Here is a 21,608-nt window from a genome sequence, read left to right on the forward strand (position 1 = left end):
AGCGGCCGCGTCACTGGGCATTCTGGTCTTCCTCGCCAATGGTGCTGGCGGTAGTGGCGCTCATGTAGATGGTGGAGGCATCCTCATCGTCTGGGCTGTTCATATTCATGTGCTGCTGTCCGATGCAGGCAAATTTCGCGGCGTCATAAGGCGATGGGACAATGCACCCGGCCCGGTCATGCGCGTTCTCCGCCATCTTCTTCGCCTCTTCCTTGGCAATCTTCGGAGGCCCCCTGTAGGAGCTGGAGAAGGCAGGGTCGCTCGCGATGCGGGCCCGGACATCCCCGACGAAAGCCCAGACGAACTGCCGGATCCGCTTGAACTCGATCATGAGCTTGGCCTCGCGTATGCCGTTCAGCATGAACCCGAACTCGGCCACTGCGAAGTCCCCGCGAAGGTCCGGGAACATCTTCTGTTTCACGAGGTAGACGGCCCCAGTCAGCAACTCCTGGTTCCTCAAGGGCGGGGGCGGTGGCAAACGTCACACATAATCGACAGGAATTTCGAAAGTAAGTTGGGCGCCAGACTTACCATGAACTGTTCATAGAGCGGGCCAACAGCCTCTGGCGTCAGCTCTCCCGCAGGGCACCTGAAGTGCGCCCCAATGCAACCGTCGAGGTTGATGAAAGCGTCGTTGTTGCTAAGGCTCTGGGCGATCGCGGCAAGCTGGTTGATGATGCAGGCCTTGTTGTTGGCCTTGAGCTCCATCGCCATATCCAGCAGCATCTTGATCGGGTCTTCTCTCGGGACCCCCACGCGCCGATGCATGCCCCTCGTACCTGGCTTGCGCACCCCACCCCAGCCAAGCTGCGGGTTGGCATGGTTGCGGTGACTGCCGCCCGAGTTCACGTGCCTCCACGAGTGGCCGGCGTTCTGGAGAGGGCGCTGGCTCGGGACACGGTGGCTATCCTGCTGCTGAGGGCAGTCTGTCTCGGCCCCGCACTGCACGAGCAGAGAGTTGCACTGAGACGGCGTCTTGTAGTGCTGCATATCGACATCCTCATATCCCGGGGGGAACCCCGTGTCATTGCCCGCGAGCGATTTGTGGAAGCCAGTACTCGTGCCTCCCGCGATCCCGCCGTTGAGATTGTGAGCGCCAGGAGCAGGGAGCCCCGCGACTGCATCCGCGCCAAGGTACTGGTTTGAGTCGGAGCCACCATGATGGAACTCGGCCTGTCCGTACCCTCCGTCGCTAGCCTGCATGATCCTGTGAGCTCCAAAGGCTGGGGGGTGCATCTGGAAGTCCACAATATCTGGTTCATGCACGTTGTTGGCAGCTCTGTTGGCATAGTTGAAGGTATGGTTGTTCGCAAGGTTGTTGTTGGCAAAGTTATTAGCGTAGCTGTTGGTGTAGCTGTTGACGTAGCCGCCGGCGTAGCCGTTCGCGTAGTTGGCGCGGTTGGCGTAGTCGTTTCCATGATTGCTGGCATGGTTGTTGTTGGAAGAGTAGATGTCACTGGCAGCTCCCGAGGGCCAAGGCGGCACCGGGTACAGCACCGTATCCTTTCCATACGCATTGTTGGTAGGCTGCCTGTTTCCAGGAGGGCCCGAGGCCCAGGAAGACGTCGAGTCACTCGCCATGCCCTCTCCGTACGCAGTCTTTGTGGGCTGCATGCTACCAGTGGTTCCGGCGGCCCAAGACGATGCCGGGTTTCTCGCCATATTTTGCTTGTATGCATGGTTGTTGCAAAGGCCCTCTCCTAGAGGAGTCTTCGTGCTGGAAGGCGGATTGGAAGGCGGTCTCTGGCTTGGATGACGGCCGGGCTGATGAGGCCGACAGGGCGTCTCGGCAAAGTCAGGTGCAGATTTTCTGGCTCGCGAGGTATAGCCACTGGTCGGCGAGGCGTCATCGGCAATGATTGTTACGGTGCTGGGGGTTTCCACTGGATGATGAGGAGCATGCTCGAGAGGTGCGTCCAGCCATCCCGGGATATTGTAGTTCTGGGGACGTCTATTCTCGACCATTTCCTGTCGAGCGGGAGCTGTGGGTGGAGCGATGGCACGAGGCTGGGCGCCGTTGACGCTAGACTGCAGAGCAATCGCAGCCTCCTTTCTGGCTGGGGAGCTATTCTTGGGCTGAGCAATTTGAGTGTTCTGATATCCCGATGCCTTGTCTTTAGGTATCTTTCCGGGAGTCTGGTTCTCCTTCTGGACAGTGCTGCTTTGGGAGGAAGCCGGACCGGTCGACTTCTCGACCACATGGCGGGTCGGGGTCTTGGGAGGGTTCGGCTTCGCGCTCGACTTGTCTACCTTCCCGGGCCCGGGAGTCTTGGCGGTTGGGGCTGCGGCCTTTGGCCGCTTGCTCTGCGGTGTCGTTCCTGGGCCAGTGCCATTCGCTCTCTTGTCGATCTCGTCGCTCAAGGCAGTCTTGCGGGCCTTCACTCCTCGAACCTCGGGATCGAGAAACGAAGGGAAGAAGAAGACGTGCTCCTTCGGCAACGTTTCCTTGATGCACAGATTGGTGGAGGCGTCGCGCGTAGTCAGCTTGTAGAACTGCAGGTTCTTGGTCGATTTGTTCACCACCACCCTCAGGGCGTTCGGGTCATTGTCGATGGGAGGTAGAAGCCCGCCACCTCCGGCACCGGGACGTCGGCCTTTCTTGGCACTCGTGCTGGTCGTACCCTCAGCCTTGGCACCAACGGCGGCGTTGTAGTTGGCAAGTATTCCGTGGCTCGGCACCATGCCGACCCATATGTAGCCCTGAGCCGAATTGCCGTCGGGCTTCGGATCGAGCTCCTCTGGGCTTGGGAGGAGACCTGGAAAGCTCGAGTTTCCGCCGCGGGCCCCGAAGAGCTTGGAGCCGGCCTTGAGGACGTTGAGCTCGATGCCGATAGTGTAGTTCAGCGGAATCCCATGGACATAGCTCTGTCCATTGAGATTGGAAGCCAGCTGGCCAGGCTGGATGGCGATTTCGGCGGCCGATGTCTCGCCTTCCATTGCTGAGCCTGTTCCTGTGACAGCTAGTTGACGCGTCAGTGATGTGGGAGTGAAACGCTGAGCGGGGATACCGCGGGTTCGAGATATAAACCCGCAAAGTTTTTGAAGGAAGGGAATCATGATCGGAGAGCATGGGCGAGAGAAGAAAATCATGGATAAGCTAGAAAAAAGATGTGCATACCCTGCAGACACGGTGTTGAGATGTTATCACCAAGGTCGGCGACTTGGCGCGTCTCGGCCATGACCTCGAGGTTTTCCTGGTAGTGCCAGCGAGGTTGCAGGATTGGATCAGGAAGTGAAACTTGAGGTAGACTCCCTACGCCCAGGGTAGCAACTGCCTGATGGTGCTAGTTTTTAATGGGAAAGGATTGTTGCGGGAGAGGGAAAGGACGGAAGCCCGGGACCGAAGAAGATTGGATCAGGTTGGGTTTGGTTGGTTGGAAAGTTGAACCACAAGTTGGCTGGTGCGGAGGGTAGAAATTTCATATGGGAGCGATTTTGATAACGGTTTTGACGGGGCAAGGTGTACCTGGATCTCTTGAGGACCTCAGATAAGCCACCAGGGATTTGCTGTATCTCCGTCAAGCCGCCAAGAGAGACGTCGCCAAAGTCCTCGATTGCTGTAAGGGGAAGGATGCTGCAGTGGTCTAGCGGGTAGGTTATGATGGACCTTAGGAGTTTCCTGGCTGATCGACTGTAGGAAGTAGGAAGGGGGCCAGCATGGTCCATTGGCTGTAGTCGAACCATGTCAACATCATTATGGCTCCGCGACTGGATGCTCTCGACTAAAACCAATGGCGCACCTTCAACAACAGGATTGGAATATTTCATTGGATGAAAGTGTCACAAAGGAGGCTATCACCAAGAGCCGGCACACTGTTCCAGGCCTTGGCACGGAAGATCTGCACGGGCACCCGGTGCTCCGCACCGGTGCTGTGTCAAACAAATGCTCACCGAGCACTCGCCGGCACCAACAGGGGTGAGGTAATGGGTACCGCGCCTACAAGAGAGAGGTACCATTGTATATATGGAGGGCACAAGGCCCACGGCCGCGTGCCCGTCTATCTTTCTCTTTAGAGTTCCAGATAAGCCCACAATAAACCCCATCCTTCACCGTTTGTCCGTTATAAAAAGCACCGTAAATGGCCCTGTAATGGCAAATTTATAAACGAACAGAAAGCCCCTTTCTGCATTTCTACAAATATATCAGCCACCCTACTTTTTTCCCTTATATATCGTTAGCATTAATTCCACAATACTTTTGTAATCCCATCGTTTAATATTTAAATCCCATTAGGAAAATTGTGAATTTCTAAAAAAAAAACAAAGTATTTTAATGGTTTTAAATTCTTTGCCCCCCCCCCCCCTCTTTTTTTTATTTTATAAAAAATTCCCGCAAAGCACAGCCCCGACATAAAAGATCGGAAACTTACTTTACACTCCGGCACAAAGGGATGGTGGATTGTATATGAAGGCAATTCTTAGAAAGCCTGGCAAATCGGTAGCTAATCGATAATGTTGCGGGACCTTAGCCAGTTTAGGGGTTGCCGGTTGCCCGGGACAAACCTCTCGGGTCCCATACGCCCAGCAGATAGTGTACAACTAAAGCAGCATTAGCGAAAGCTGGTGTTGCATGTTAGGGGCGGGATGTTCTTCTGTGCTGTAGGACGAATATTCTTTAGAAATTACAGAATCCCAAGAGCACAGGAATACGGTTTCCATCAACTCGCACTTGTTCACGTCAGCTTCCTCATGAAACGGGCAACGGTACTTTACAAGTCGGAATGGGGAGGGAAAACCTATGGCATCAACAATTCTCATTTGGCTCTTTGGTGCTTCCCACTTTAATTAGGAAACTGTCACAGTTTTTAACCAGACGTTTCTCATTACTGAGGCAGCCAACAATGTTTTATGATACAAGCACTAACAAAAAGTTAAAATCGCCGATATGAAGTAGGCGTTCATGTTGGCGAGGGAGACATCGTTTTTTGCTTGGTAAACATAGCATGATCCCGCCCCTGAAGCAGGCGTTACTGCTAGTCGTAAGCACTAACAGTTGGCTTGAAAATAAGACCCGGGGTCAACTCCATCCTGGAAACCCACTCTTTGAACTCTTGAGAGTTCATCTTCTTCACTGTCTGCCTCGCGTTCTCGCCCACAGCGTCGTTGACGAGGCGGCTAGTTGCCCAAACCTCGCTCTGTATGCTCTCCCACTCCTTTTTGCACTTTTCTCTGTCCTCCTGCTCGCACCATTGGCGGTCCTTGTCCTTGGGGTGCCTCCAGCAGTCCCTCATGGCGCAGCGGTATGGCAGGGTCGGGGTGGGCGGCGTCCACTGAAAGGTGGCCGTGCGATTCGTGGACCTGGTCGTCCCGGTAATGGTGCCGTTGAGCCAGGTCCTGGAGAGGGTCGAGTTGGCGGCGCGGGAGACGGTGACGAGGGTGGTCTGGTGCTTGGTGACCACGCTCGAGTTCCGCCTGGGCCACGAGGTAAAATTCCAGTGCAAGGCCTTGGTGGTGGTCGTCAGAGGTGCGATATCCTTTCGACGCAAGGCAAGAGTCAGCACATCTTTGCCCAGGCATGCCTGATTGCATCTCTCTTGGCCCCCGATCACCTATGGATGGAAGTTGAAGTTACACACCGCCGTGTTGTTAAAATACCCTGATGTTTTTCCCTGCGCGGCAGTGAGACCGGCCGCGAGGGCGCCCAATATGGAGGCCAGATGCATGGTTGCAGGGACGAGACGGCGAGGGAGATGGCGACTTGAGTGCTAGGAACAGAAGCAGGAGAAGGGGTGCTGTCGGAAGATTAGGCTGAATAAGAAGGCAGGGAGTGTGAGGAGGAACGTTTCGAAGGAAGATCGGGTCATGGTTAATTTTCTGAGGTGGCAGTCAATGGCTTCTTTTCTTCGTCCCAGCAGTGAATTGCACCAATCCCTGGCCAGAGACGACTACTTTATACAGCACCCAGACGCCGCACAGAAACCACACCCAGGCAAAATGCCGCCACCGTGCACCTATGAGGACGCAGACGACGTCGTCAGAAAGCCAAAATGCGCGTCCTCAGTGGTCTGCGTAAACGTTGGCGGTAATGTCCTCAAAGATTTCAAGGCGTGATTAAGCCTTTCCCTGACGAGGCTGTACGTCGGGATGACGTCCTTTCCTAGCGGGAGTAAAGTTTCGCCCTCGCGACCCTCGCCGACGCCGGTGCCCGTAACAATTCGGACGACGACGCGGGCGGTCTTTTCTGGGTCGCTATCGAGAACAAACTTGCCTGACTGCACAAGGTCCAACCTCCGCAAACTCCTTTCCCTTGTAGTCGTCCGCCAGGGGCACGGAGCCGATGCGCGCGACGTTGCGCATATTTGTACGGAAACCGAACTCACCGTTAAGCGCCGACTTTGCAGCCGCGTATGCGCCCATGCTCTCCACCCCCTCCAGCCCGGCGCCCGAGCTCATGTTGACGACGACGCCGAAGCGGCGCCTCCGCATGTGCGCGACGGCAGCGCGCGCCAGCCTCGGTAGCCCAAAGAAGATGATCTCGAACTGTGCGTGCACCTCGGTGTTGTGTCAGGTGTTCCACGGCCTGGTGGACCGGACCAGCCAGCGTTGTTGACAAGCATGTCAACGGGCTCATCGCGCGCCTCGAGCTCGTCGTCGACGAGGCGCAGGCAGGCGACCGCGTCGTCCACGTCGAGCGCCAGCCACCGGCCCCCCGCGCCGCTCGACCTTGGCGACTAGATCGGGCGTCCGGCCGGGCTTGCGGCTCGTGGCGCCCTGCACGGCGCGGGCGAGGCAGAGGCCCAGACCGGAGGAGCAGCTCGTGATGAGGAAGGTGAGGGGTCTCACGGGCGTGGTGAACTTTGCCTTGGGGACGGCGGACATGATGTCTGCGGATTTTGCGTGCTTTTGAGGAGGTTGGTCATGGATATGGAGCACTTCTCAAACAGGACTGGAATGTTTTCTCGGTCACCCCCTTATATCCGCCATTTTATCTACGTCTATAACAGCGGCGCACCGCCGGTCGGTGTGTCCGACCTCTGAGACCCTGCTGCCGGACTTTGGCGGACAAGAGGAGTTTTCAAGTTCGTCAGGAGCCGTAATTGGCACAAGCTTCGAGTAGACCGCCCTCGGTCATGCATTTGCCGAGGCAGGTACCTCGAGTGCCGGCAGCGGTGGCGAGCGCTGTCTTCGGAAGAATGATCGCCAGCTCCCGCCATATAATAACCGGAGTTGTGATGCAGGTGCGAAACCAACGGGAACATTGAAGACGGCAGGAGCGACATTGGGCAGGATGGTATGCACGTCGCCAGCCGTCCGTCTCATCTCTGCGCCGGCTAAAGATGTGAAGTGTCAAGCTGCCACCCCCACATTTTCCGGCCGCAAGGAGATCCGTTCTTCACTTTCGGCGGCAGGTCTGTCGAAGATTTGCATGCAGACAAGGATCAAATAATGTCAACATTCTCCTCGATATATCTACGGTAGCTTATTGTCTTTAAGCTGATGGAATCTATCGATTCTATGGTCTATCTAAACTACCTTCCGTCTGTCATCCGGCATTCAAGTGCAAAAGCCAGCGCCAGGCAGAGACATATCCCCGTCCATCCGACCATCCTCACCTGTGCACTGACAACACGTTCCTCGACCCCTGAAATGCGAGATCGCCCCAAAAGCGACTTCGCACCTCGGCGGCCACACGGTATTGTGCGTAAATGACGGGCCTCGGGCAGATCACGTCTCGTCTACGTACGCTGCCTGGCCCCCCTCATCCCCGCACTCATTATCCCGGGCGCGGCTTAAAACCAAGACTTGACTTCAATCTTGGACTGCCGACAAAGGCAACGCTTCATCGGTAGCCGCGACCCGTCGCGATGCCAAGCAAGCGAGGAAGATGCGCCCAAGCGAAGAAGCCGCGAACCCCGGATCTGCGACCCCTTGTCGGATCCATGCCGCGTGAACATTTGGCTCGATCTTTCCCCACACCGGCCGGTCGATGTGCCGATAGAGATTGCAATAGCCTACATGTGTCTGCTGATGTTGGGCAACAGTGGAAATCATGGCTTGCGATGCGCATCTAAGCTAAGGGGCGTCGCCAGCTGAGAACTTAATACCCTGTGCTATCCCGGCTGTCCCGTGTTCGGTCAGTTCTTGGGCAACTTTCTAGGTGATGCTTTCATCTCTCCCGTGCCTGCCTTACACACATGTGTGTTTGTGGCCCGTTGCCAAACGATAGCAGACTCTTTTCTCCTCCGAACAGCTGCCCAGACCTGCACTGACCGCCTGCAGCCTAACAAGATGCAGCTTATGGATCTTCCGACGCCGGTACCTGTCCCTGAGGTGATAATGGGGAGCTCAGGTGACGGGCTGTCGCACGAGTCTCAGCAACTTGGCCTGTATTTCTGCGCAGGGTTCACCTGGCTCATCGGGGGCTGTTTCGTCGCACTCCGCTTCTACACGAGGAGGCAGATTCTGAGGATCCTGGGCGCTGCTGACTGGTGTATACTAGCAGCCTGGGTAGGCTTATAGCGAATCCCTCATAGGCGAAGCACAGTCACTTTGAAGTTTGGCTAACACCTAACTTCTCTACGCAGGTATTCGCCACCGGTGTTATGATCGCTTCCGTTGACCGTTCGTTCTCCTCCCCCAACTACAGCAACATGGCCCATGGTACGAACAGGCAACTAACACTGGATGCCTGGAACTTAGAGATCTATACCGGGCAAGGAAAGCATATTTGGGACACGGATCCTGCTGATTTGGCTCTTGGAATAAGGGTAAGCATGCACAGCACTATCGGTCCTCGACGGCGTGTGACTAATTCTTTGCCAGGCCTCTTGGTACAGCATCCTCTTCTACAGCCTCACGGTCTGCTTTGTCAAGATATCCATCCTGCTGCTCTACTTCACCTTCTTTACCATCGGCTGGGCCTGGTGGGCAGCACGGATAGCCATGGGCTTTGTTGTCATATCCAACGTGTGGACCGTCGGCTCAGTTCTCACGGCATGCATTCCCCTGCAAGCCTACTGGGACTTCACAGCCCGAAGCGACGCGCTGTGCCAGTCGGAACGAATCTGGTGGTTTAACAACGGGCTGCACGTTGCCACTGACTTCTTCATCTTTGCCCTCCCTCTGCCTGTCATCTGGAACCTGCGGATGCCCTGGCGGCAGAAGCTGGCTATCTTGGCCTTGTTTGCCTTGGGTTTCTTGTGAGTCGTGCTCCCTCGTGAGATCAGTGGGCAGACATGCGGTGGCTAACGCTGTGTGAAACCACCTTGTGAACAGCGTCTGCACCATGGCAATCGTCCGGCTTGTCCTTTTGATCGATACGAATCTCACCCCTGGGTCGGATTTGACATGGAACACGGCCTCGAACACGTACTGGACCTCAATCGAAGTCAACATGGCCATCGCTTGCGCATGTGCCGTCACGCTCAAGCCGCTGATCGTCCGCCGCTTCCCTCGTCTCTTTGGCATGGATCGCTCCACCAAATCGGTGGCGCTGGCTCGCGCGGCGGCCGCCAACCATCGCGCATCACTCTCAACCGTGGGTACGCGCGGCGCGCGCAAGCACGGAGACACGCCCCGGATAGACAGCTGGATCGACTTTCCGGGGAAGCTGGACGGGTTTGAATCTTATGGAAAGGGGGTGAAGCTCGGCGACGACGAGTCTCTGTCCAAGGACCTCCATTATCCTGGCCAAGCGCAGGGGATGGGAACGGGGCGTGTTGATGACACGGAGAGCAACATCGGGATCGCGGTGTCGGACGAGTGTGCTGCAGGCCAGCTCGATAACGGACACAATGGGTTAACAGCCTGGAAAGAAGCGCATCCCATAGGGGGAGCTGTCTAAAGGGTTCAGATAGGAGCGAGCCCATTGTCGTCGTGGCCCTGCGCGTGGTCGGTGCGAGATTAGTGTTTAGCGAAGGTATGCCCGTGCGGTGCTTCCGGCGCTAAGTTCCAGGCGAACTGCCCAGCATTTGGCATGAGTTAATAGTGGGACTTTGACTTTCAGTTGCCCAAAGTTGAGGTGGCAGATGTCTGTTTTCATGCTTCATCCATCTTCATCATTCTATCGTCATGTTCAGATCAACACAAAACACTAAGAACCGGAATGGCCCGACGACACGCCTACTTCTCTGCCGGCGCCATCATGATGTCGATATCGTTCTCCCACCCCGAAACCATCTTGAACCCAAACGCCGCCGCCGCCTCCCACCGCTCAGCCTCCTCCTCTCGCCCCAACGCCTGGTGCGCATCCGCCCCATGCTTCAGCGCCCTCAGCACGTGAATCGTCATCAGCCCTGCCGCTTCCGAGGGCTGAGTCTGGAACAAGCCCTGAATTTCGATGCCCTCGACGAGTCCGTCGGCCGTCGCCGCTGCTTGCGACACTGCGCTTGGAGGTAGCAAGAAGCCAAAGTCGCGTATCACCCCCAGCGCCTTCTGAATCACCTTGGCGTAGTTGCGGCGTCCGCGGTAGGCGTCAATCAGCCACATGTGCGGAAACACGAGCATCAGCCGCGGCAGCAGTCTGGAACCGCCCTCGGCGCCTCCCTCGCCGTAGACCTCGCGCTCGTGCGCGTCCTCGAGCTGCTTGGACAGCCTCTCGACGTTCCGGATTATGGCGTCTGGATAGATGCCAGGCGGCGGCTGCCTCCTGTCCGCCGTCAAGCCCATCGAGGACCTCCCGGGCGCCGGCTTGGCCCGGTTCGCGAGCTTCTCGATCTGCGCCAGGAGCGCCTTGCGCCTCGCATGCGCGCCACCCGCGCCGCCCGTGGCCGGGTCGGCCGTCGCCGCGGGCCTCTCGGCCGCGCAGAGCGCGCAGGCGCACTCGAACCCCCACCAGTGGCGGAGCTGCGCCTGGCGCTCGCCCCAGTCGGCCCGGACGGGCACGTACTGCTGCGTGATCTCGTCGCCCGCGGGGATGTCGCGCGACGCCCGCGTGATGAACAGGTCGCCGCAGAAGGCGCGCGTGCTGTTGGCCACGCATGCGTGGTTCATGATGGCCGCGTGCGGCCAGATGCCCCTCGTCTGCGGCGGCTCCGGCACGCCCTCGGGGCGGGGGCGCGTGTTGTCCACCGTCAAGGGGGGGCAGCTGTGGCAGTTTTTGGTGCGGACCAGCTCCGTGTGGAAGACGTCGATGACGGGCGTGCCGTCGACCACGGTGCCCTCTTTTCCCGTCAGACAGCCATACTCTCCGGCCCAGCACCCACCGATCCGGGCTGCAACAGTGGGGCTGTCGTACATCCGGCGGACCATGCCGGCATATAAGCCAGCGGCGGATCCTTCGTCGTCGTACTTGGTCGGCATGACCGTCGCCTTCTCCACAAAGACGAGCTCACCCGCCGGGATAAGCTCGGTAGCGAACAGGCCTCGTCCATGCATGGGTGATTCCTCCACAGTTGTCCGTCTTGTGAAGTCTGCAACGTCCAGGTGGACGCTTGGCTTCGGCCCGGCCGGAGAGACCGATGCGGCGAGTGCCGGGAAGTCGTACTCGCCCGTGTCCTCTTCGTGAATCCGGTCGAGGGTCCGCGCCCTCTCCTTGTTCAGGGTTACCGTTGCTGAATCGCTGGGATGGAGCGCAAGGGCGAGGTCGAGCTGCTCAAGCGCGCCACCGAAGTCTCTCAGCGCGTAGGCTGCTTTTGCCGCGGTCAAATGCCCCCGCCAGTCGGCCGACCCTCCGGTCAGTGACGCCAGCGCATCCGATCTGGCGGCGTCGTGCTTGCCGAGCAAAAGATTGGTTCCTGCCCTTTTGGTATACACGGCTGCCGCCGCCGCTTCACTGTCCATGCTCTCGTTCTCGCCCGGTGCCCCTACAAAGTCAAGGGCCTCGGTATAGCTGCCAAAGTTGGCTGTTATTGGGTGTTCTCGTGTTGACATGAGTCGTTGCGTCAAGCGTCAGAATGACATACCAAAATGCGGCCGTCGCCAGATCCCCTTCGAGAAAAGCAGTGTCACCTGCGGTCTTCCACTCCTCCAGTGAGCTAAGAAGAGGATGTTCTACGCCACCCTTGAGCCCTAGTGGGATTATGGGATCACTGAACCTCAGGAGCAAGATGTCGGAGGGGTGATCGACCGAGATAACCGGCGTCTTGCTCTCCGGATACACATCCTGGCCTGCTGGCGGGCATCGGTAAAATGGCTCTTTGACCGCGACGAAGCACCCCTCGGGGATGTTGGACAAGATTGAAGAATCACTATGGGCAAAGATGACGAGCCTCTCAACATCACCATACTCGTCTTCCACGACTGTCACCGTTCCGATGCCGCTATACGGCAACGCCACGATGCGTAGAACCAGGACTTTGCGGCGGTGGTGCTTGCCTTGCTCCAATGTGCGAAGTGGTATCTATGACAAAGTCAGCTTGAATTATTTCCCAGCCTCTTTCGTGTTAGGCCTACCTTTTCTAGCTCGCTGATCGACTTGACGGATGCTGGATATGGATTATCAAGATCGGGTCGTTTGACGGAACGAGACGCCACTTTGCTGTTCTGCTGCCTCTGCAGCCTTTCGACTTGGGCATTGTGATGTTTTACAAGCTCGTCTTTGGTGCTTCGCACCTTGGCCGCCACGTCTAGCTCGGCCGACAGCGCCATTTTCCGCGTGGTGTTGGGGGTTGATAGGAGAGAGCGCTCGTATGTACGGATTACGGGAGTGGTGGACAACATCCAAGCATCATTCGGTGGGATTGGCCTTGTTTCAAGCGGAAAGCCAGCCCCATGAGATAAAATATGGCCAAAGTCGTCGCTCTCCGCCGCCAGAGGAGATGTGGCCACCTCGGAATCATTAAAGCCGCATCTTGATCCGGAAACCAACTGACCGGAAGCGCCTTGGCGACGGCGGCCACCACATTTAGCCTGCATCTTGAGGGGTTCGTACCCCCAATCACCCCTGATACACGGCCCGATCCTGAGCCTTGGCTACAATTACCACCAATCACACCACAAGGTCAAGGCCGGCTGCTTGGGAGGTTCCGAAAGAACTGGATTGGATTCTCAGATGACAGTCCATCACCAGCCCCTTGTCTTGATGTAGATGTCCACAACCTCGTCCTCCCTGCCTTTGAGATCCGAATCTATAACGAAGTACCACCCAAAATGGCTACTTGTTATACAAGCATGGTTGGGCCAGAGCTGTACTTTCTGGCCGATCTCGAACTCGTCAGGCTTGCCAGAACCTTGGCCGTCAGGCGCGTGCCAGGTCAGAATTCCATGCTCTTGGGAGAACCTGCCTACGATCCAGCCCTCGAAGCTCTCCACGTCGCAGTCCGGCAGCGCAAGCGGCTTGCCGTCGGCGCCCTTCCTGCCCCAGGGGTGGACAACCGCCATCCCCAGGTACGCTTTGCAGAACTCGCGCCCAAGCGCCAGGCCTCCCGCACCGCACAGGGCTTCGGAGGTCTTGCCGTCATGGCCTCGGCCGGGATACGTGCTGCAAATCTCGGAAAGAACTGTCATTGCCACGTCCCTCCACGAGGCCAGGGCCGAGGAGACGGAGTGTACGGCGAGCTGTTGCATGTCGAGCAGCGGGTACACGCCCGCATGGATTTCGGCGACGTGCCCCTTGGACTTGATCTCCTGGAACAGGGCACTGAGGGTGGTCGTAGCGGACACCAAATCACTCGGGAGTCCAGCGGCTTGGGGCGATGATAGGAGGTTCTGCACCGCGAGGGCAGTGGGAGACGCGCCCGCGGACAGAACCAAGGGTGGCAAGTGCCTTCTCTGAGAGCTCAGCCTCGCCATGGCCGCCTGCACCACCGCGTCGGCGCCCTTGACGAGGGCGTCCAGCTCGGCGGTCATCATGGTGACGGCGGTCGTGCGGCTGTCGCCACCGTACGAGTGACCGGCGTGAGAGTACATGCCGGCCAAGACAACAGCGCCGGCGTCGTGCGCCGCCAGCGCCGCGTCGGTGACGGCGCGGAACGACTCGGAACCGACCTCGACACCGGCCCTCCGCCCGCCCATGTCCACCTTGATGTAAACACGGGGAACGGTATGCGCTGCCGTTTCCTGGTTGCCGAAGAAGCGGGCTAGGTGCTCCAGCTGGGCTGGGTGGTCGACCAGCACGCTGATGCTGCCGTGGCCCAGGGCATCACCGATGGCAGCCAGGCGTGCCATCCGCCCGGGGGCTATTGGGAGTCCGTACAAGACATTTACGGCCCGGCCCTGTGCGTGGTACTCCTTGAGGAGCGGGAGGAGGAACTCGGCCTCCTCCAGAGTCGACACGACAATCTGCGCGGGCGTGGCGGGATCGTCGCCGACTTGCAGGCGAGTGATCTCTGCCGTCTAAGAACCCATGCGAAGTTAACCGTCTATACTGCTAGGGCTTCACGGAGAGAGACATCCAGCAGAGAAATGAAAGTGAGACAAGGGTTAACCTTGTGAGTCTTCACATGCGCCCTCCATTGCAGACCGAGGCCACTGCATGCGCTTAGCATGCGCTCGCAGTTCCTCCTTACGGCCGCGAGGTCGAGGATGGCCGACGGTGTGGGAAGGTCCGAGAGGGACTTGCCCAGGTAGAGATCGATGAGGACATCTTTTGGGGAGCTCGGGTAGAGCCGCGCCAGATATGGCTCCTCCTGCTTGGCCATCGTCTTAGGCTGCGGGATGGCAGGCCTTCGAGTGCAGACGTTGTTTCTAGCTGGCTTCGGGCTCTTCTTTACCGTGATGCTTCTTATCTACACAGCAGCAGACAGTGCTTGGATTTGCCGATATCGGGACGGCATCATCGGCCCCACAGTCCAACGTACAGAGCAACGTCACTGGAGCTGCCTCGTTGGTTGCACCAGCTACAGCCCCAAACAAAAGCCCTCACTCAGTGCTGACCAGCTCCCCTCCCTACCCCGCACAGGCTTGACGGTGAGCGGGTGGCCCAACGCCATGTATGCATCGCGTTTTAGGGTCGCCGAGCCGGAACATTCTCAGGAGATCTCATGGGCAAACCGGTGCCACGTTTCGGTAACCTCGATCCACCATTGTACATCACACTAGACACCTAATCTCCGTCTCCCGCCAAATACCCCTGGTCTGGGCCGCAGAACTAGCTCCCACTTTCGGAGCTTGTGACTACTACCTCCGCGCGGCCCCTCTCACTAAGGCATTGGTGACCATCCTGGAACAGTCCGGTGCACAGCAAGCCCGGACAGTACCCGAATCATTCTCCTGACATCTCCCCCCACTGGCATGCATCCACAAACCTGGCACATAGGGGAAACGTGTCATGGGCAGCCGGCATGGCATCCGGCGGGGCCCAGCTGGTGGAACAGGGGGCCGGATGCCGTAGGACCGACCCTCGATCACAACCTAGGCGATGTCAGACTCTAGAAGTCACCCCCTCGAGCCTACTGCGAATACATACTATACTAGCTGCTCCGTCTTTGCTGTTCCATGCGTCACTCGACCTCTCTAAGCCATCACCATCTACATTTCACAGCGACCACAAGACCAGTCACAGCATGTCCACAGAGCCAGAAGCACACAACTACCCTCTCCATGAGAGCGTCCTCGGCCGGATCGACCCCGAATATGCCGCCTTCTACAACAAGCACATCTTCGACAAGCCGCAGGTGCACCTGCAGCCCATCGCCGCGTCGCGGTCGAGCGGCATCCTGATCCCCGGCGCCGGGCCCCTGGTTCCCGTGGCCAAGACGGCCGACTACACGTTCCCGAGGCGCCACAGCGCCGGCCCGGACGTTAGGGTACGGGCCTTCACGCCCGAGGGCGCCAGGCCGGCCGCTGGGTGGCCCGTCTGCGTCTACTTCCATGGCGGCGGCTGGGTGCTGGGGACGATCGACACGGAAAACGTGGTGGCGACGAATCTGGCGTCGCGGGGCGGCGCCGTGGTCGTGACGACCGACTACCGGCTCGCGCCCGAGTACCCGTTCCCGGCCGCCGTCGACGACTGCTGGGAGGCGGTGCAGTGGGTGCTGGGCGAGGGCAAGGACGTGCTAGAGCTCGACACGACCCGGCTCGCTACGGGCGGCTCTTCGGCCGGTGGCAACCTCGCGGCCGTTATGTGCCAGCGCGCGGTGGCGCGGCCCGGGCACCCGCGGTTCAAGCTGCAGCTGCTATCGGTGCCTGTGGCCGATAACACGGCCGACGTGGACAACAACGCGTCCTGGCGCGAGAACAAGCTCACGCCGGCGCTGCCGGCGGAGAAGATGCTGTGGTACCGCAGGCACTACCTCCCAGACCGCGCCGACTGGGCCCACCCCGAGGCCAGCCCGCTGCTCTGGACCGGCGACTGGGCGGCGCTGCCGCCGGCCGTCATTGTGGCCGGCGAGCTGGACGTGCTGCGCGACGAGGGAGTGGCCTTCGGCGAGAGGCTGCGCGCGGCCGGGGTCAGGGCCGACGTGCACGTGCTCAAGGGCCAGCCGCACCCGTTCCTGGCCATGGACGGCGTGCTCGAGGCGGGCAGGCAGGCCATCACGTACTTTTGCGACGCCCTGCGCACGATGGTGTGAGGTTGGCCGGGGTATATTGGCCATCTCATTTAGATGGCGCAGAGCAGCGTGTTACGAGCCCAAGGTGAATTAAATTGGACTTTTACAATAAAATATTCCGCTCTTGTCTCTCTCTCTCTCCATGAATTTATCAAATAATGCGTCCCACCTAATGCCGGACTAATGAACGAATAACCGTTCAGTTCCCAAGCCCGTATTCTTAATACCAAATTCGTCCATCTCGCCGTGTAAGCAGGTGCCCGACTCGACCCCGTCAGGCGGATCACCGACCCACATTAGTCAAAAGGCTTCTGGGCGGTGAGCAGTCAGCCGATTTACTGCCGGCAATAAGAGCGTTTGGCGGGGGAAATTTCCTGACTCTAGGATTATTTGTTGTCGCATTCGGCTGCGAGGGACTCGGGTCGCAACCGCGGCAAAATGTTACACCCGCAGATTAGCTAGCAACGCGCTGCTGCTTGATTCCCTACTCAGCCTCGAACCCATACGAACACAACGCCCCCGAACTGCACCCCTCTCAGCCCCTCCCCCAGATTGCTGCTGACTCGCCCACGCCTCCCGCTGTCGGCGGCCTGACTGACACCAACCCCGAAAGCGCCCCCCGAGACGCCCCTCCGGCCTCGCCAAGATGGCGACCGCGAGGTCGACGCCGTCGATGGCCGAGGACCCGGCCAGGATCCAGGAGCTGAAGGAGGAGCTGTACGAGGCCTGCGTCAACAATGGCTCCATCGGGCGCCTTTACACCCAAAAAGACCTCTTCGCGCTCGACGTGGTCCCCGAGGACAGCCCCATGCTGCTCATGCGCGTGGTGCAGGGCCTGACGGACGACAAGCTGCTCGTGCCCGTCAATGACCAGCGTAAGGGTCTGTGTTGGAAGTACCGCACGCGCGAAGATGCTCAAAAGTAGGGATTCCCCCTTCCCCCTCCCCGACTCTCCTCGCTCAAATCTCGCACGCGCCATTGGTCCCCCCTTATCCTGGGAGAGGCCGGCGCAGGCCATCCGGGAGAGACGACAAGACGCTAACGGACCCTGCCTTTCCCGGCAAACACAAACAGATACATCAACCTCCCCTCAAGCGATGCCGTGCTTGTCTACTCCATCATCGACGAGGCGGGCGCCGACGGGATCTGGTCGCGCGCGGTCCTGCGGCGCCTGGGCATGCACGATGCGACGCTCAAGCAGGCGCTAAAGCAGCTCGAGAGCAAGGGCTTCATCTCGGAGATGAAGAGCGTCGAGCACCCGAACAAGAAGATGTACATCAAGGCTAATCTCAAGCCTTCCGAGAAGGCCACGGGCGGGCCGTGGTACAACGACTCAACCTTGGACGAGGCATTCATCGACGAGCTGGAGCGCGTCGTCTTTGACATCGTCAAGACCCAGAGCACCTACAAGTCGCACGTCAACGGAACGGCCGCCGCGACAGGCGCCCGCGCGCCCAAAAAGGCCATCAAGGGCTCGGCCGATCAGGCCAAGAAGGGGAAGAAGCGCTCGGCCGTCGAGGCGGGCGTGGACGGCGGCGAGAAGCCGAGGGTTAACGGCCACGCCGCTGCGACGGCCGAGGCGGCGGCGGTGGCGGCGGCTAGGAAAAACGTGCTGCGGCCGCTGCCGGCCGGGTACAAGGGGTACCCCACGACAAAGCAGATCGCCGTCCTGATCGGCAAGGCCGGCATCGCCAAGAACCAGACTCTCGCCGAGGACGACATCCAGCAGCTCGTCGACGTGCTCGTCTTTGATGGCCTCATCGAGCCCGTGCATCACGGGTACGAGCCGCGCAAGCCCGGCTACCGCGCCACCGCCATCCCGCGGCTAGACGACGCCGCCACCAGCGACAGCAACCAGCTCGACGTTGTCCGCATGGGCCCGCCCGCCCGCGAGAACGGCCTGACAGAGGCCCCCTGCGGCAACTGCCCCGTCTTTGAGCTGTGTGAAGAGGGAGGGCCCGTCAGTCCGCGCACCTGTATATACTACAACAGGTGGCTCGGCCTAGAAGAAGAAAAAAAGCCCGAAGTGGTTGAACTATGATATTCACATGCTCCAAGCTACGCCACCCGGTGATGTCTTGACCTGTCTCTTGCAATGATTTGAACCTGGTATTCTGGGAGTTCGGCGGGCAAACTAGAGCAGCCTGGAGACTGTGTATAGTGGCCGAGATTAAATGATACCCCCTGCGGCACATGGGCCATTTTTGGAATTTGGATCAGAGCGGCAAGTAACTGGCACAGAGTGGTGAAATTCACTTGACTAGTTTAATTTTGAGTCTAGGTTTCCCACCAAGGATCTTGGTTGTCCTGTGTTTAAAAACGATCTGTCCGCTTTTGCTCCCAAAAAATTCGCCGTGGCGCCAATGGCTGGTCTCTGGTCACGCAGGACCCTTGTCCATCATGCCTATGCGATTCCTGTGATGATCGAGTAATTTACAGAACACCAGCATCGACGATGGTGGGCCTGAAGTTGCCCTTCTTGGGGCCGGGGCCGTCAGGGTTGTAAGCATTGGTCTTGATAGCACCGCTCTGACTGCCCTGGCCCTCGACCGCCTTGACGACGTTCTCGTAGCCCTCAACAACCTCGCCGAAGACGACGTGCTTGCCATCGAGCCACGAGGTGATGGCGGTGGTGACGAAGAACTGCGAGCCGTTGCTGGAGGAGAAGCAAGCAAGAGTTAGCAGCTGCTTTGACAAAGGATCCTGATTGGGGTTCTCAATTGGAGCAGAAGGGCAACATACGTGTTGGGGCCAGCGTTGGCCATCGACAGAAGGCCGACCTTGGTGTGCTTCATCTGGAAGTTCTCATCGGCGAACTTCTCGCCGTAGATGGACTTGCCACCAGTGCCCTATAGCCGATAATGTCAGTCAGAGCTCAGCCTGGACTTGCAGTTGCGCGAGTCCCGCAGGTGCATGACGGGGTGGTGACATACGTTGCCGCGAGTGAAGTCACCGCCTTGGAGCATGAAGTTGGGGATCACGCGGTGGAACGAAGAGCCCTTGTAGCCAATGGTGCTGCCATCGCGGTCCTTGAATCCTGCGCAGAGCTGCTTGAAGTTGTCGACGGTCTTGGGGACAATGTCGTCGTACAGCTCGAAGACAACGCGGCCGGAGTTCGGGGCTACAGTTGGGGAGGTAGGGCATTAGCTTGGGTTCAGCGTGGGCTGAGGCTATTTGATTGGCGCAGAAGAGCTCCAGGCCGGACAGCTTGCGAGTCTCGAGGCTCTAGAACCAACGTCGACAACGTCGACGGAAGCGAAAGAACCGTGTCCTAGGACACAATTGATACAGCGATGGGGAGGATGGATAACTTACGGCCAGACTCGGGGGTGTTGGAGTCCGCCCACTGGATGTCGAAGTAGCTAAAGACCACGCATTGGGTTAGCGCCGAGGTCCCCCCAAAGGAATCATCCCCAATGAACCCGTCTTGGCTGGAGCTATCGAGGGAGAACTTACACTTTGGTGCGCGACATGTTGGATGCGTTCGTGGAGCTGGCTGAGTAGAATCGGACTTTGAAGGTGTGGTGGATGGGAGACGAGGAAGGGCGGTTGTTGCACTTGAAGCTGGGAAGAAAAGAAGAGCGCGGAAGCGAAGAAGCGAAGAGGTTATGGCGGGGAACGAGGGGTCGGAGAAGTGTAGGCCTCATTTTGACTGATTCAGCAGCTGTGCGGGGAGGGAGGCATCAGCAACCAACCAATCACGATCCAGGACCCAGGGCGTGCAGATGACGACTGATGGGTTCACGTGATGAGGGGTAACGCCGCCGCAGCTCCAGCGTTGACGACAGAGGGCACTAAGCCGGTTGGGGAATGGGGCAAGTCCGTGGCAAAATCCCAGCCTGCCATGTTTCCGCAGCCTCAGGGCAGGCGCGAGGCATCTGGTTGCGAGGTGTCTAAGCGGGTGCTAGCAAATCTGCTGGCCCAGCATTCCATTCGCACTTGCATACCCCTCCAAGGATGCTTCGTCCGCGCAGAGGTTGTGCCCGGCAATTGGATGAGTTGTTCCCTCGGCCACCGCGTATCGGACGGCTCTTCTCTTCTCTCTGCCCTCGGGTTAAAACGGCGAGGTAAGGGCGGGGAGAGTGGCTTTGGTAGGCGCCCCGGCCGCCTCCTTGCCACGCTTCTTGGACCAAGTGCATACCTGCATCTAGCCCAATCAAACCACCGCCGAACTGCAGCGTGACGGGGCGCCCTTGGATGGATCAATTGTGTTCTTGGAAGGGGCGCACCTTCCTCGGAACCGGGCCCACTTGGAAAAGCAATGTCTCGCACCAGGACGGAAGGGGGAGATGACAATGGCAAGGGTTTCGGCCAATTTGCCGTCACCATGGAGGCCAAGCAAAAATGTCTGCCTTTTGTGCAAGCGGGCATTCCCAGCCAGCTTTTGGGCATGTGTGCGTAGGCATGTCTTCAGTAGGGGGGATCTGGATTTCGGAGGCTGGCATATATCAAGCAGGGAGAGCTCGGGAGCTCCCCTGTTCGATCAGGGGACACATGGAGACAAAACTATGAGCAACGTTTACTTACTTCGGACTAGTGTATAAGGCGTTCAATTGGGACACAGAGGCGAGGTTCTGTACAGACGATGCAATAGAGGAGAGCCAGGAAACCAGGTGTGAGAAAAAATCGAGGTCAGGTCCCAGTTGACGTTATTAGTCGTGCTCGGCAATCGGCTTGCCCCTGGTGGTCAGAGCTATGACCACCTGAGGGAGCTGGCGGGCGGGTCCAGGGCGGCTCCGTAGGGTTAGCCTCAGGCAAAGATGGATCTCATTTCAGATTCTGAAGAGGAGCCAAACTTGAGGATGAACATGGGAGCCATCTCCTTTTATCACGCCTTTATGGTCCGTACGCTTAATATTTGCAAATACAAACCAGAACTGTTGCATATTTCATATCATGCGCTTTTGTTTGTTCTCAGTTTGTTCGGTGCGCGATCTTTTAATTACCCCTTTTGTACAACTTATAAGGAAAAGGGCTTGCCTCAACGAGCACATACGACCATACCCACTGGAATATACGGGATCCCGTCCGCTCTCCCCTAGCAAACCAGTGAGGGAAGAATTTATTCAAAGTCCTCGACCTCTGGCCAATGGCCGCCCCCATAAGCGCCCCACCTGCGCTCCCTCCATGCTCCACCTAGAGATTTGCCACCTCGTTCATTCCCGTCCTGGCCCGTGCACGGCAGGTGGTTCCCCAACGGGGAGTGCTTGTTACAAACAGGCCTCTGCTCCTAGGGTA

General features: G+C 58.4%; 9 protein-coding genes across 9 annotated transcripts; 4 read left to right on the forward strand and 5 right to left on the reverse strand.

Annotated features, from left to right (window-relative positions):
- Nucleotides 1-10: 10 nt before the first annotated feature.
- Nucleotides 11-2,937, reverse strand: GGTG_03636 (hypothetical protein; the record flags this gene model as incomplete). Its single annotated transcript, XM_009221417.1, has 2 exons — nt 11-412; nt 532-2,937. 2 exons carry the CDS (start codon nt 2,935-2,937, stop codon nt 11-13), a joined length of 2,808 nt encoding a protein of 935 aa, XP_009219681.1.
- Nucleotides 2,938-4,442: 1,505 nt separating this feature from the next.
- Nucleotides 4,443-6,819, reverse strand: GGTG_03637 (hypothetical protein; the record flags this gene model as incomplete). Its single annotated transcript, XM_009221418.1, has 6 exons — nt 4,443-4,539; nt 4,866-4,955; nt 5,041-5,412; nt 5,926-5,951; nt 6,205-6,480; nt 6,643-6,819. The coding sequence occupies 6 exons, from the start codon at nt 6,817-6,819 to the stop codon at nt 4,443-4,445; spliced, it is 1,038 nt and encodes a 345-aa protein (XP_009219682.1).
- Nucleotides 6,820-8,229: 1,410 nt separating this feature from the next.
- On the forward strand, nt 8,230-9,784 carry GGTG_03638 (hypothetical protein; the record flags this gene model as incomplete). The annotated part of the gene is made up of 4 exons (XM_009221419.1): nt 8,230-8,448; nt 8,526-8,708; nt 8,764-9,140; nt 9,217-9,784. The coding sequence occupies 4 exons, from the start codon at nt 8,230-8,232 to the stop codon at nt 9,782-9,784; spliced, it is 1,347 nt and encodes a 448-aa protein (XP_009219683.1).
- Nucleotides 9,785-9,849: 65 nt separating this feature from the next.
- Nucleotides 9,850-12,528, reverse strand: GGTG_03639 (hypothetical protein; the record flags this gene model as incomplete). The annotated part of the gene is made up of 3 exons (XM_009221420.1): nt 9,850-11,770; nt 11,844-12,280; nt 12,334-12,528. The coding sequence occupies 3 exons, from the start codon at nt 12,526-12,528 to the stop codon at nt 10,063-10,065; spliced, it is 2,340 nt and encodes a 779-aa protein (XP_009219684.1). The 3' UTR covers nt 9,850-10,062.
- A 414-nt stretch (nt 12,529-12,942) lies between these two features.
- Nucleotides 12,943-14,519, reverse strand: GGTG_03640 (hypothetical protein; the record flags this gene model as incomplete). Its single annotated transcript, XM_009221421.1, has 2 exons — nt 12,943-14,214; nt 14,307-14,519. 2 exons carry the CDS (start codon nt 14,517-14,519, stop codon nt 12,943-12,945), a joined length of 1,485 nt encoding a protein of 494 aa, XP_009219685.1.
- A 258-nt stretch (nt 14,520-14,777) lies between these two features.
- GGTG_03641 (hypothetical protein) lies at nt 14,778-16,586 on the forward strand. Its single transcript, XM_009221422.1, has one exon. It carries the CDS (start codon nt 15,162-15,164, stop codon nt 16,389-16,391), a length of 1,230 nt encoding a protein of 409 aa, XP_009219686.1. The 5' UTR covers nt 14,778-15,161; the 3' UTR covers nt 16,392-16,586.
- Nucleotides 16,587-16,769: 183 nt separating this feature from the next.
- GGTG_03642 (DNA-directed RNA polymerase III subunit RPC6) lies at nt 16,770-18,748 on the forward strand. The gene is made up of 2 exons (XM_009221423.1): nt 16,770-17,291; nt 17,445-18,748. The coding sequence occupies exons 1-2, from the start codon at nt 17,017-17,019 to the stop codon at nt 18,409-18,411; spliced, it is 1,242 nt and encodes a 413-aa protein (XP_009219687.1). The 5' UTR covers nt 16,770-17,016; the 3' UTR covers nt 18,412-18,748.
- GGTG_03643 (peptidyl-prolyl cis-trans isomerase) lies at nt 18,593-20,942 on the reverse strand. Its single transcript, XM_009221424.1, has 6 exons — nt 20,898-20,942; nt 19,827-20,034; nt 19,686-19,732; nt 19,304-19,491; nt 19,113-19,219; nt 18,593-19,026 (listed from the first exon to the last, which is right to left on the reverse strand). The coding sequence occupies exons 2-6, from the start codon at nt 20,015-20,017 to the stop codon at nt 18,804-18,806; spliced, it is 756 nt and encodes a 251-aa protein (XP_009219688.1). The 5' UTR covers nt 20,018-20,034; nt 20,898-20,942; the 3' UTR covers nt 18,593-18,803.
- GGTG_03644 (hypothetical protein) lies at nt 20,632-21,112 on the forward strand (the record flags this gene model as incomplete). Its single annotated transcript, XM_009221425.1, has 2 exons — nt 20,632-20,764; nt 21,027-21,112. The coding sequence occupies 2 exons, from the start codon at nt 20,632-20,634 to the stop codon at nt 21,110-21,112; spliced, it is 219 nt and encodes a 72-aa protein (XP_009219689.1).
- Nucleotides 21,113-21,608: the final 496 nt, after the last annotated feature.

This window comes from Gaeumannomyces tritici, assembly GCF_000145635.1.
Source record: "Gaeumannomyces tritici R3-111a-1 unplaced genomic scaffold supercont2.2, whole genome shotgun sequence".
Taxonomy (NCBI): domain Eukaryota; kingdom Fungi; phylum Ascomycota; class Sordariomycetes; order Magnaporthales; family Magnaporthaceae; genus Gaeumannomyces; species Gaeumannomyces tritici.